This window comes from Montipora foliosa, chromosome 4, assembly GCF_036669935.1.
Source record: "Montipora foliosa isolate CH-2021 chromosome 4, ASM3666993v2, whole genome shotgun sequence".
In the NCBI taxonomy this organism is placed as follows: domain Eukaryota; kingdom Metazoa; phylum Cnidaria; class Anthozoa; order Scleractinia; family Acroporidae; genus Montipora; species Montipora foliosa.
This window is the reverse complement of record NC_090872.1, coordinates 16,355,299-16,367,798: the sequence shown is the minus strand read 5'-3', so window position 1 is coordinate 16,367,798 and position 12,500 is coordinate 16,355,299. Positions and strand designations below refer to the sequence as shown.

At 42.1% G+C, this 12,500-nt stretch overlaps 2 protein-coding genes across 2 annotated transcripts in view; both read right to left on the bottom strand.

Annotated features, from left to right (window-relative positions):
• The window catches only part of LOC138001068 (uncharacterized), a 424,432-nt gene that overhangs the window by 357,311 nt on the left and 54,621 nt on the right, over nucleotides 1-12,500 (bottom strand). The gene's annotated exons all lie outside the window — the stretch shown is intronic.
• The window catches only part of LOC138001058 (uncharacterized), a 42,704-nt gene that overhangs the window by 23,160 nt on the left and 7,044 nt on the right, over nucleotides 1-12,500 (bottom strand). The window contains exons 4-8 of the mRNA XM_068847724.1: nucleotides 8,247-12,500; nucleotides 6,102-6,379; nucleotides 5,502-5,876; nucleotides 4,601-4,915; nucleotides 4,005-4,174 (exon numbers count right to left, since the gene is read on the bottom strand). The exon at nucleotides 8,247-12,500 is cut by the window's right edge and continues 23 nt beyond it. Of these exons, the coding sequence (XP_068703825.1) occupies nucleotides 4,005-4,174; nucleotides 4,601-4,915; nucleotides 5,502-5,876; nucleotides 6,102-6,379; nucleotides 8,247-12,490 (5,382 nt within the window). The 5' untranslated portion in view covers nucleotides 12,491-12,500. The remainder of the gene's footprint in view (nucleotides 1-4,004; nucleotides 4,175-4,600; nucleotides 4,916-5,501; nucleotides 5,877-6,101; nucleotides 6,380-8,246) is intronic.

Below are 12,500 nucleotides of genomic sequence, written 5' to 3'. Positions count from 1 at the left end.
CTTGCTCTATTGTTACAATTACAATCATTACTAAAATTTTAATTACAATCACTTATAATAAAGAACGCAATCAATTACGATGTCCTCCTCTGCCCGTAAATAGCAGAGCTAATCGAGGCTGTCAATGGAATAGATAAAATCACTTTAACTTGGACTACAGGATATACAAATAACTCTATTAGGGCTCCTGTAAGGGGATCTTCCGACCTAATTTTCAATGTTAAACTAATTGATACTAGTCTGCAATAATAACCTACTGAGGTAAAAAACCTATCCATAACATATGAATTGATTAATTAATTAATCAGTCACTACTGCGATGACTTCTCAGACAAACCTTTCAAAACACTCAAACTATAGAGATTGCGCAACTCTCGTGGCAACGAATTCCACCTTTCTGCGCCGCGCCGCGATACTGGAACGACGTTTGGGCAAGCGCTGTGTGGCACTTCGGAATATTAAGATCTTTTGTGTCCCAAGTGTTATAGTCATGAACCTGGGACCTCTTCTGAAATATATTTACTAAATAGCTTTGATCTGTGCTAAATCTGTAGTGATCAAAACTCAGTATTCATGATTTAAAAAGAAAACACTTTAAAAACCGTGTTTAACTAAACATCTTCGAAAACATGTAGATAAATGTAACTTCACACCCGGCCGATTACACATTTGAATAAAACGCATTTAAAACACTTGCAAAGTTTCCAAAGGCAAAACTTCACATTCAAGATAGAAAGGATAGCAAGGGATTTTAGGATGAAATGTACATTTTAAAAATACAACTTTATTTACTCAAGGCAACAAAAAGATACCCTGACTGATTAAAAAAAAACCATTATTTATCCACAGTTCTAATCGTAAACATATTGACTTTCGTCGCCAATCGACAGCAACGTAAACCGTAAAAAACACTGTAACGTACTCAATGCAAGAAACTTTGTGTGTGCTGTTGCACCTTTCGTCTGCTAAAAGTCTTATATAGTTACTGAAAAGGTCACGGTAACCAAGTTTGAAAATTCATGCTCATCAACTACAAATCGAGAAAAACTGTACAGCTCTGCCAGTCTGACACAGTTAAGAATATATACAAGTTTCACAAAGTTCACTTCTGTTTGTCCTGAAAATGCAGGAGACCTTGTCCAATGGGCAGCCCTTGTTTCTTCAGCTCACAAGACTCAATCAACACTCACTCCTGAAGCTCGCGCCTGCGGGCAAACAAATTAATCAACTGATCGATCAATCCTTTATTGTATTTCAATTAATCAAACTAGGCAGATTTACAGAAGGTCACGTTTTAGAGAATAGAGTTTGGAGTCGAATAGAAAACTTAAGCCTAATAGACTTAAACTCTGCCTATTGCTTTTGTTTTCAGCGAACGCATGCGCAAAAGAGTAACGTAGAATCGCGTTGGCAGTCAACGGCAAACGTCAAGCTGAGATTTGCGTTTCGCTAAAATCAAAGAAACCTGTTTGATTTCGCGCAACGTTTTGCCTGTTATTTAACAATTATTCTACGAGGGCGCGCTGGATATGAAATGATATATATAACCGCCGAGTTGGTAATGATCATTTCATATCCAGCAAGCCCGAGTAGAATAATTGTTTTATTAAAAACCGGCTTTTGTCGGCCATTTTTTCTCGGAGCCGCAAAACTGTGTATTTGCTCCTGTGTTCATTGACCATATTTGGTAGTGCAGGTTTATGAGCTGATAACCTGTGTCCGGCGAGCCAATGAAAATGCTGGAAATGTGATATCCCGTAGTTCAGTTTTAATAACTACAGATATCCAACAACTTCTCAAGAAAAGGAGCAAAGTTGAAACATTAAATTATTATGCTTTTCTACCGCTTGCCGTTTACCCTTTCATGTAATTAAAGGCGATAATAAATTTCTATATTATCAAAAGATCATTATCTCTTCATTGTGTTCATCGTCAAAAGATCAAGAGCTTTGGGGCTAGGAACAACATGTTCAAGTATGGTGAGTCAAATCGTAACATTGTGACTCGTGGCCCCGCTGCTTTTACACTTGTAACCCGAAGTTAACGTTCCCACAATGCAAAGAGTTGCCCAAAGTTGTCAGCAATTCGGGCCTCCATATAGAGTGTTTTCACATGACGTCACGGCGGCCATGTTGGTGTTCCAAACAAAGGAATGGCGGCCAAGATGGTGTACCAAAATAATCCTCCGGGAATTGAATACTATTTTTATGCAAATAATTTCTTTTGTTTCAGTAATCCAATATGGTCTATACTAGGGAGCTTAAGCAAGGCGACGACGACGACGACTATGAGATCGCCACAAAAACAAAACAAATACCCTCTAATGAGGAAAAACAAAACATCTGCACGCCCTGCGTTTTCCATTTGAGACGCGGACGGCAACAGGAAGTTTACCAAAATTGTCCTCGTGATTAAGAAAAAAATGGCCTGCGTCTCAGCCAATCAGCATTCAGTAATTTTGCGCCGTAGGTGATAAAAAAAGATTATGTGTATTAAAAAAAAAAACTTACTTTTTTGCCTCACTGCTGAGTGTCTCTTCTCCCGGGTATTTTACTTTGATGATTTCTAACCCTTGACCTGAACCAATGGCAATGAGACTCGATCTAGGAAATGTTGCCAAACAGGAGGGCGGATTGCCCAACATCCATTTACAACAAGAAGATCTCCAGACCTTACGTTGAACAGCTGAAGGAGAGAGCCAGATGCGTAACGGACGTCAGAGAAAAACACACTCCTCGTCACTGATGAATTTACAATAGCAAATGAGGTCATCATCACTCAATTTAAGACGCACTTTACCAGAAATTGTATCGAGAACGTACTTATGCGTGCCGACCCTGTTTATCAAAATAAATTGACCCTCGGTGAAAATGATGCCATCTCATCAAGAAAGAAAAAAATCTGGGACCCACGAAGAAACGCCACAGCGGTTCGGTTTTACCAAGTTGCTTCAGTTCAATTTCCCTACCATCAGTGGAGGCAAACAGCTGGAGGTCCTTGTGCCAAGCAAGCAAATTCCCGGGAGGCAGTTTAAATGTTTCCACAATCTCTCCTCCAACAACATCCAAAATGATCCCACCTCGCTTTTCAAATGTTATGCATGCCACCTGATCATCTGAAATAGAAAAGAGAGCATCCGCGCCAAACATCCATCGTCGCATGCAGACTGACAAATCAAAGTTCCACAGTTCAAGAGTGCTCTTCGTTGCAATCAAAAAATGCCTTGTTTTAAAGCTACAAAATCACGCATAATAGGACTCTCAAACTCTTTCTGTCCCTTGACTTCCCCGTTTAAAAAACGTCATAAGCCATAATTCGTTTGCGGTATGCGCCCCGATCCGTTTAAAAACCGTTACTTCCGCATAAACACTCTCGCCGGTTAACGAGAATAGAAGAGAATCGAAATATCGGAATTCTGGGTTCTTCGTTGGTGGATTCCGATAAACCATTTCAATGTAACGTCCCACCCACATGCGGTTCCTTAAAAGAGAATGGCTATTAGCACACTACGACAGAATCAAAGTCCAGATCTGGCAAACTCAAAGGATCTCCTAACAAAAAGCCACCGATTCCATGGGATTCTAACTCAACGGAATTACAACTAGGAACATCAACAACGTCCATCGAATAGTGATGCTCAGGCCCCTCAGTGACTCCTAAACAAAACTTTTTGAAGTAACGTCGTTTTAAATGTAAACAAAAAAAAAGAAATCGACTGTCCGGTGAGAATCTGATCATTCCACACACAGAGTCCAAAGATGCCTCTGCCAGAGTTGAAAAACCACTTTCCCTGTCAACTAAACAAACTGAGCCCGTTGAATGGGAAACAGCCACGAGCTTTCCATCTCGGGACATCGCAAAAGATGAAATATCTTTATCTGTGTTGAAACGATTAATCTCCTTGCCATCGTTTAGATTCCACACCACAAGACATTTTGCATCGTCTGGACAATCACTTAACATCTCGTCGCCGCATATTGAACAGACAGAAAAACTGCACTTACTGGTAGGAAAAAAAGCGGCTTCAAGTCCCCATTAAAGGAAAACGAATGGCTTAGCTCCCCTGGCAAGATGACATCCTTGCTGGGATGAAACACCACTGAACGGTAAAAACCAAACACGGGATGACCTTTCAAAATCTGCTGGTTGGTATGCATCATCGGTATTGATGATTCTGAATACGCCAAATAACGAATCATAGTATTTTGGTTTGACATAACGCTTCCATTCGAGGTTACCAGAAGCAAGTGACCACAACTGAATGGATCCATCGCAGCATTCACACACCATGAATTCTAAGCTGGGGGACACATCGAAACAAGCCACCCGTGAAAAACAATAAAACACAGCTTGAACATCTCCTAGGGAGTCATTTTTTCTTAAGAACTCCATGTAAGGCCTATCGGTATACTTGGTCTCCAGAAGCTGGCGGGAGTCAGAGGATAGTTTACTACTTCCTTCGTTCAACAGACTTTGAAAGATAGTAAACGGATATACTCTAAGGTTTGGCGGTGCTTCTTTAAAACAATCAATATGACGAAAGTGTCTCTTGACACTCGGTAGATATCGTTTTCAAACCACCGTGTTTCATTGCACAAACGATATCTTCTGTGGCTGCTGATATGTTCACACAAAATCTTTGCATACAAAAGCTCAGGACATAACACATAGTTTCCAATCACTTGTTCCATGCTGCAGGATCTCATGTCCTGGTCTAACTCTAGCATGTGCTGAACAACACCATGTTCCAAGGCATACCTTGAAGTGCCAGTGAAGGATTGCGAGTTGCTAACACCTTTACTCTTTAACTCGTCAAATTCCTTAGAGCAAAGAGTAGAAAGGATCTTATGGCCTTCCATTTCTCCACGCTGAAAATGCTGCTCGTAGCGTGACTTGTCTGTCAACCAGTCCTTGACTGATTTATGAAAGAAATGAATACGGTTATCGTGAACAGGAAGGAGTGATGACACAATGGCAATGGCTTTGCTCACCTTTCGCATAACACTCAAGGACGACGACTTCGTGCACAACAATTTAGGAACAAAACCCAACGGCAGTGGTTCCCTTGCAGCTGCAATTGCACTCAGAAAACAAAGAAAAATTGCTCTTCTGTTATGTTCAGTTCCTTACACAAGTCTTGTTCCAACCGTTGGAAATACGACTGGTAAACAGACGAGATGCCCGACGGAAGGGTCTTCTCCAGTTGTTCCAAGGTAAGAACGATTGGACACTTAGCCCTTATAAAATCTACCAAAAACTGGGCACACAGAAAAACTCCCTCTGACTTTTGCACGAGATCATCTAAGACAAGCTCGGGCCTTTCAACTTGTAATAAAACGCTTAGACTCTGTTCAAAGTAAAAACCGAATGTCCTTCAAGTTGTCTTCATCTTTTGGCTCCAGTCGCAGTGGACGCAAATCTTTCAGGCTGTCCCAAATGTTAACTTCAGGTCGCGTCGTCACAAAAAAATCGAAGCCAAAGTGGCAGATCCTTAAACAAACTGGATATCACGTCAAGAAGCTCATTTCGCCCTTGGTATTGACTTTCATCTAAGGCATCTATTACCACAAGAGATGTAAAACCTGGATCTGCTACCATGTTCAGAGGTTCTAAAAAAAGCAAATAAAAGAGATCTACCACTTCCATGTCGTTGATCTCTACACCTAGATTCCAGAGAACTGTTCCACAAGAGCTTTCTTGTACTCTGGAATACAGCATGAGAGGTGACAAGCTAAAGACTGCATCATCACCTTGGGATTCCTGTGGCGTGCTCTCTGTCATGGTGACAAAAAAGGCTCCCCGCCAATCTGCCAGCTTCTTGCATTCTTCTGCACATCTCAGCAGCGATGACAGATTTCCCCATCCCTGCATTTCCACTGAGCACCAAGACACGATTTGGAGAGCTTGCATCATCCAACCACTGTTGATTTCAGCAAAGACAGACTCACGGGTTCCTTGTAAGTATCTCTTTGTATAATCTCTGACATCACGTTGGGTGTCAAGCCTTGCAAGTTTCTTTCGGATTTATCCCTGATCGGTGTCGTGTTGTGTCTCACGGATTTCAGTAACAATTTGATGTATTTTCATGTATGTCTTCAAACAGTCTCTTGGATTGTTGACTGCTGGATTTGTATGTCCTCGACAGTCTGTTGAACTTTGTCTGAAGTGACGCATGTCATGAAGTTGAGACTTTAGATCCCCTTCACTCTCTGCCCATTCCCGTAAGGCATCAAGATAATCCTCCTCCCCACATTGCTCTGCCTTTAATCGATCAATCTCTGCCTGACTTAACCCAAGAGACACTAAAACGGCACTTATTTCCTTCCACAGAGCATTGAATGTTGGTGCATCCACACCAGTGTTGTCACATGCCCATACACTTGATTACGGAAAAACTTAATGCGAGCAAGGTTTGCCTCATGAGAGGTGTCACTTGGGGGTGGTTTGCGATGCCATCCTGTGTGGGGAGGGGTAAGTCCACAAATGTTGGTCAGAAGGAGGAAAAGCAGATGATCAGATGTTCTGTAGATTATAAGCTTTCCGAAATAAATGAGTCTTAAGGGCTTTCTTGAATGTTTGTACGTTTTGAGAATGGCGGACTGCACGTGGTAATTTGTTCCATAAAGCTGGTGCAGCCGCTACAGAGCTACGATCACCTAATGTCTTTAGGGTTTTTACTCGAGGAGGCTGAAGAAGAAGCTCATTAGTAGATCTAAGATTATATGTACACTGAGTCCTTAGGGTGATCAATTCAATTAAATACGCTGGTGCAAGACCATGGATTGCCTTAAAAGTAATGAGCAGTATCTTGAACTGAATACGAAATTTAATGGGTAACCAATGTAACATTTTAAGGGAGGGGGAAATGTGATCGAAACGCCCTACGTTACAAATACGTCTTGCTGCTGAATTTTGTACCCGTTGGAGTTTGTAAAGTTCAGTGGCTGGTAGACCATATAGTATACTGTTACAATAGTCCAAGCGACTCGTGACAAGGGCATTGACCAAGATCTGCGTGGTTTCACGACTGAGGAATTTCCTAATTTTTCTTATGTTATACAAGTGAAAGAAGGCAGATTTGCATAGGCGATTGATGTGGCTGTTTAGTTTTCCCTCGTAGCCATGTTGGCTTAAAAGAGAATCTCGCTGGCATAGAAACGCACCAGGCTGGAAACGCACTATGCAGTCAACATTCGTCCGTTTTACTGGCCTGAAAAAGGGTCTTTTTTGTCGACAGAGATCTAATAAAATTGATCTAATAAACACCGAATGGCAGCCATGTTTGATTTGAGGTATTGAAGTCACATGACAAGGCCTCGACCAATCAGACATTTTTCGCCAGTGAAGACTGCGGGATTGGTGTTACAATATGAATGAATGGGGTAGTTTCTAAAGAAACTGTGGTGCTGAGTCGGTGGGGAAGTAATATACAAAAATTTGGTTTTATCAACGGAGTTGATAATGTAAATTGGCCACCGTACAGAGATTCTAAAAGCTGACTGACGTTTCGAGCTTTAGCCCTTCGTCAGAGCGAATCCAAGCGATTCGCTTTGACGAAGGGCTAACGCTCGAAACGTCAGCTTTTAGAATCTCTGTACGGTGGCCAATTTACATTATCAACTCCGTTGATAAAACCAAATTGGTGTTACAATATGTCTACTTCGCTTTAAATTGTTTTGAATTGTCATAAAGATTCCCTACAGTTTTATCCTTCAATGAGCACCTTACCCATCAACAAGGCGGTCAGTATAATATGAATACAATGTTAGGGGCTCTTGTCCAAAGGATATTAAGTATTAAAAGCGGGATTTGAATTCAGAGCACAGGGCCCTAATAGGCCATTTTCAAAAATGCCATAATACTCTTTCTTTGCCCTCCAAAATTTTGCATAAGAATTTCTTATTTTCTCTTGGGACCATTGTTAGTCCCAAGAGAAACTGGAAGCAATGTTAATGTAAAATGTTGGAGGGCAAACAAAGAATATTATGGTATTTTTGAAAGTGGCTTATTGAGGGATACGAGAATGAGACCAAAAGCAGAGTACGCGACCCCGTCATGTAAAAACCATATCACCTTATATGGGAATGATACTCACACTTCCAAGAAACCACTAGCAACAGATCGTATAGACATTTGTCGAACAATATCCACTCATGGTGCTGCTGACCACGACAGTGGACGCAGCATTTGAAACACCACAGAAATTTTAAATATACTTGGCTATCAAACAGTAAAATGCCAAATACCTTTTTGCTTCACTGCTGTGTGTCTCCACTCCTGGACGTTTTATCCTGATAATGTATAACCCTTGATGCGACAAAAAGGCAATGAGACCTCTTCTGGGACATGTTGCTAAGGGCAAGGGCCCACAATAAAGGTTAAAATCAGCATTCATTACACAGAGTAGATCTCCAGAGCTCACGTTGAACAGATGAAGCTGCACATTAGTACTACTTGGGGAAGAGGATCTGAGAATAACAAATTCCTCGTCACTGACGAATTTATAAGTATTAGTTAAGTGGGCAGTAGGCAACTTAACACAGACGTTACCAGAAACTGCATCGACAACGTAAAAGCCATTCATGTCATCAAGAATAACAAACTTTCCCTGAGGAGAGAATGATCCCTGAATCAAAAAGTCCAGGAGTCGGCACCACAGTGGTTCAGTTTTACCCAGTTGCCTCAATTCGACGAAATGTTGCCCTTGCTTGTCATCCCAGGCAATGATCTGAAGGTCCCTGTGGCAAGCCATCAAGTTCCCGCGAGGCAGTTTAAATGTTTTCACATACTGCCCACTAACACTATCCAAAATGATCCCATCTTCCCTTTTAGATGATATGCATGCCACCTGATCATCTGAAATGCGAAAGAGAGCACTCGCGCCAAATATCCATCGACGTTTGCAGACCGACAAATCAAAGTTCCACAGTTCAAGGGTGCTCCTAGTTGCAAACAAAATGCCATGTTTCAAAGCTACAAATTCAGTGACAACGACACTCTCAAACTCTTTCTGTCTCTTCAGATCCCCATTTGAAACGTCCCACGCCACAATTCGTTTTTTGCGCGTTCTGTCATAAACAGTCGCATAAAGACCCTCGCCGGTTAATGAGAATCGCAGACATTGGACATCTAGGAAATCCGTGTTCTTCTGGGGTGGATTCCGATAAACCATTTCAATGTAATTTCCATTTACGTGGTTTCTTAAAAGAGATTGGCTATTAAGCACTGCGTCAAAACAATAGTACGACGTCTGCAAACTCAGAGAATCTCCTAACAAAAAGCCGCCGATTCTATGAGATTCTAGCTCAAAGAAATTCCAACTGCCAAAGTCAACATTAGCAACTTCCATCGAAAAGTGATGCTCAGGCCCCTCGGTGACTCTTAAACAAAACCCTTCCAAAGTATGAAGAACGTCAAAACATGAACAACAAAGAAACCGACTGTCCGGTGAGAACCTAATTATTCCACACGCATACTCTAAAGATGCCTTTGAAAGAGTTAAAAAACCATTTTCCCGGTCAACTAAACAAACACAACCCGTTGAATGGGAAATTGCCACAAGCTTTCCATCTCGGGACATGGCAAAAGATAAAATATCGTCATCTCTGTTATGACGATCAATCTCCCTGCCATTGTTTAGATTCCACACCATAAGACACTTTGCATCGTTGGGACAATCAGTCAAAATCTTGTCACCAAAAATAGAACAGAGAGAAAAACTGCACTTACTCGTGGGAAAAAGCGGCTTCAAGTCACCATTTAAGGAATAAGCATGGCTTAAAACTCCTGGCAAGATGACATCCTTGGTGGGATGAAATACCACAGAACGGTAAACGGCATACCCAGTTAGCAAATTACGACACGTTGGTTGGTATACATGATCGGTTTGGATGATTCTGAATGGACCAGCCATGGAGTTTCCATAGTGTTTTGGTTTGACATAACGTTTCCATTTGAGGTTACCAGAATCAAGTGACCACAACTGAATGGACCCGTCGCAGCATTTACACACCATGAATTCTAAGCTAGGGGATACCTCAAAACAAACCACCGGTGAACAACAATCAAACCGACCTTGAACGGATCCTTGGGGGACATTCTTGCTTAAGTACTCCATGTATGGTTTATCGGAATACTTGGTCTCCAGAAGCTGGCGGGAGTCAGAAGATAGTTTACTACTTCCCTCATTCATCAGACATTGAAATATAGTAAAGGGATGCTCCTCTAAGGTTAGACGGTATTTCTTTAAAACAACCAATAATGACAAAAGGGTCTCATGACACTCGGTAGATATTGTTTCCAAACCACCGCGTTTCGTTACACAAACGACATCTTCTGTGGCTGTTGCTATGTTCACAAAAATCTTTGCGTACAAAACCTCTGGGTCTAACACATAGTTTCCAACCACCTCCTCAAGGCTGCAGGATCTCGTGTCCTGGTCTAACTGTAGCATGTGCTGAACGCCATGTTCCAAGGCAAACCTTGTAGTGTCAGTGAAGGATTGTGATTTGCTAACACCTTTTCTCTTTAACTCGTCAAATTCGTTACAGCAAAGAGTAGAAAGGATCTTATGGCCTTCCATTTCCTCCACACTGAAACTGTGCTTCCCGTAGCGCGACTTGTCTGTCAACCAGTCCTTGACTGATTTATGAAAGAAATGAATGCGGTCATCGTGAACAGGCAGGAGTGATGACACAATGGCAATGGCTTTGCTCACTGTTCTCATAACAATCGCGGACGACAGGTTCTTACACAAGAATTTAGGAACAAAACCCAATGGAAGGGGTTCCCTTGCAGCTGCAATTGCACTCAGGAAACAAAGAAATTGTTCTTCAGTTATGTTTAGTTCTTTACACAAGTCATCTTCCAGCCGGTGAAAATAACACTGGTAAACACACGAGATGCCTGCAGGAAGGGTCTTGTCCAGTTGTTCCAAGGTAAGAATGGTCGAACAATTGGCCCTTATGAAATCCACCAAAAACTGGGCACACAGAAAGACTCCCTCTGACTGTTGCACGAGATCATCTAAGACAAGCTCGCGTCTTTCAACTTCTAATAAATTGCTTAGACTCCACTCAAAGTAAAAACGAATGTCCTTCAAGTTGTCGTCATCTTTTGCCCCCAGTAGCAGCGGTTGCAAATCTTTCAGACTGTCCCAAATATTAACTTCAGGTCGCGTCGTCACAAAAAATCGAAGCCACAGTGGCAGATTTTTAAACAACCTGGATATCACGTCAAGAAGATCATTTCGCCCTTGGTATTGACTTTCATCTAAAGCATCTATTACCACAAGAGATACAAACCCTGGATCTGCTACCCTGTTCAGAGGTTCTAAAAAAAGCAAATCAAAGAGATCTACCACTTCTATGTCGTTGATCTCTACACCTAAATTTCCAGAGAACTGTTCCACAAGAGTTTTCTTGTACTCTGGAAGAAGGCTTGACAGGTGACAAGCTAAAGACTGCATCATCACCTTGGGATTCCTGTGGCGTGCTCTGTCATGGTGACAAAAATGGCTCCCCGCCAATCTGCCAGCTTCTTGCATTCTTCTGCACATCTCAGCAGCGATGACAGATTTCCCCATCCCTGCCTTTCCGCTGAGCACCAAGACACGATTTGGAGAGCTTGCATCATCCAACCACCTGTGGATTTCAGCAAAGACAGATTCACGGGTTCCTTGTAAGTATCTCTTTGTATAATCTCTGACATCACGTTGGGTGTCAAGCCTCGCAAGTTTCTTTCGGATGTTATCCTCCTGATCGGTGTCGTGTTGTGTCTCACGGATTTCAGTTACAATTTCATGTATGTCTTCAACAGTCTCTTGGATTGTTGACTGCTGGATTTGTATGTCCTCGACAGTCTGTTGAACTTTGTTCTGAAGTTGACGCATGTCATTAAGTTGAGCCTTTAGATTCCCTTCACTCTCTGCCCATTCCAGTAATGCATCAAGAAAATCCTCCTCTCCACATTGCTCTGCCTTTAATCGATCAATCTCTCCCTGACTTAACCCAAGAGACACTAAAACGGCACTTATTTCCTTCCACAGAGCATTGAATGTTGGTGCATCCACACCAGTTGTTGTCACATGCCCATACACTTGATTACGGAAAAACTTAACGCGAGCAAGGTTTGCCTCATGAGAGGTGTCACTTGGGGGTGGCTTGCAATGCCATCCTGTGTGGGGAGGGGTAAGTCCACAAATGTTGGTCAGAAGGAGGAAAAGCAGAGTTATATCAAAGGTGTTGGAGTCCGCAGCAGCTCCACCACCAGGGAACAGCTTGTCCCACTGGTGACCATTGAGAACTCTTCTACGTAAAAGCTTGTTAAGGATGGAATAACAGGCATTAAGATCAGCTGCTAACTTTGCAGGAGGGTGATGAGTGTCAAAAACATTTCTCAGTACAGTTGTTCCACCATCGATAAGAAGTCTACTGAGCTTAGCTCCATTTGTCTTGTCCTCAGAGCTGGCCAGAGGACCAGATGTGGCCATTGTAATCCAA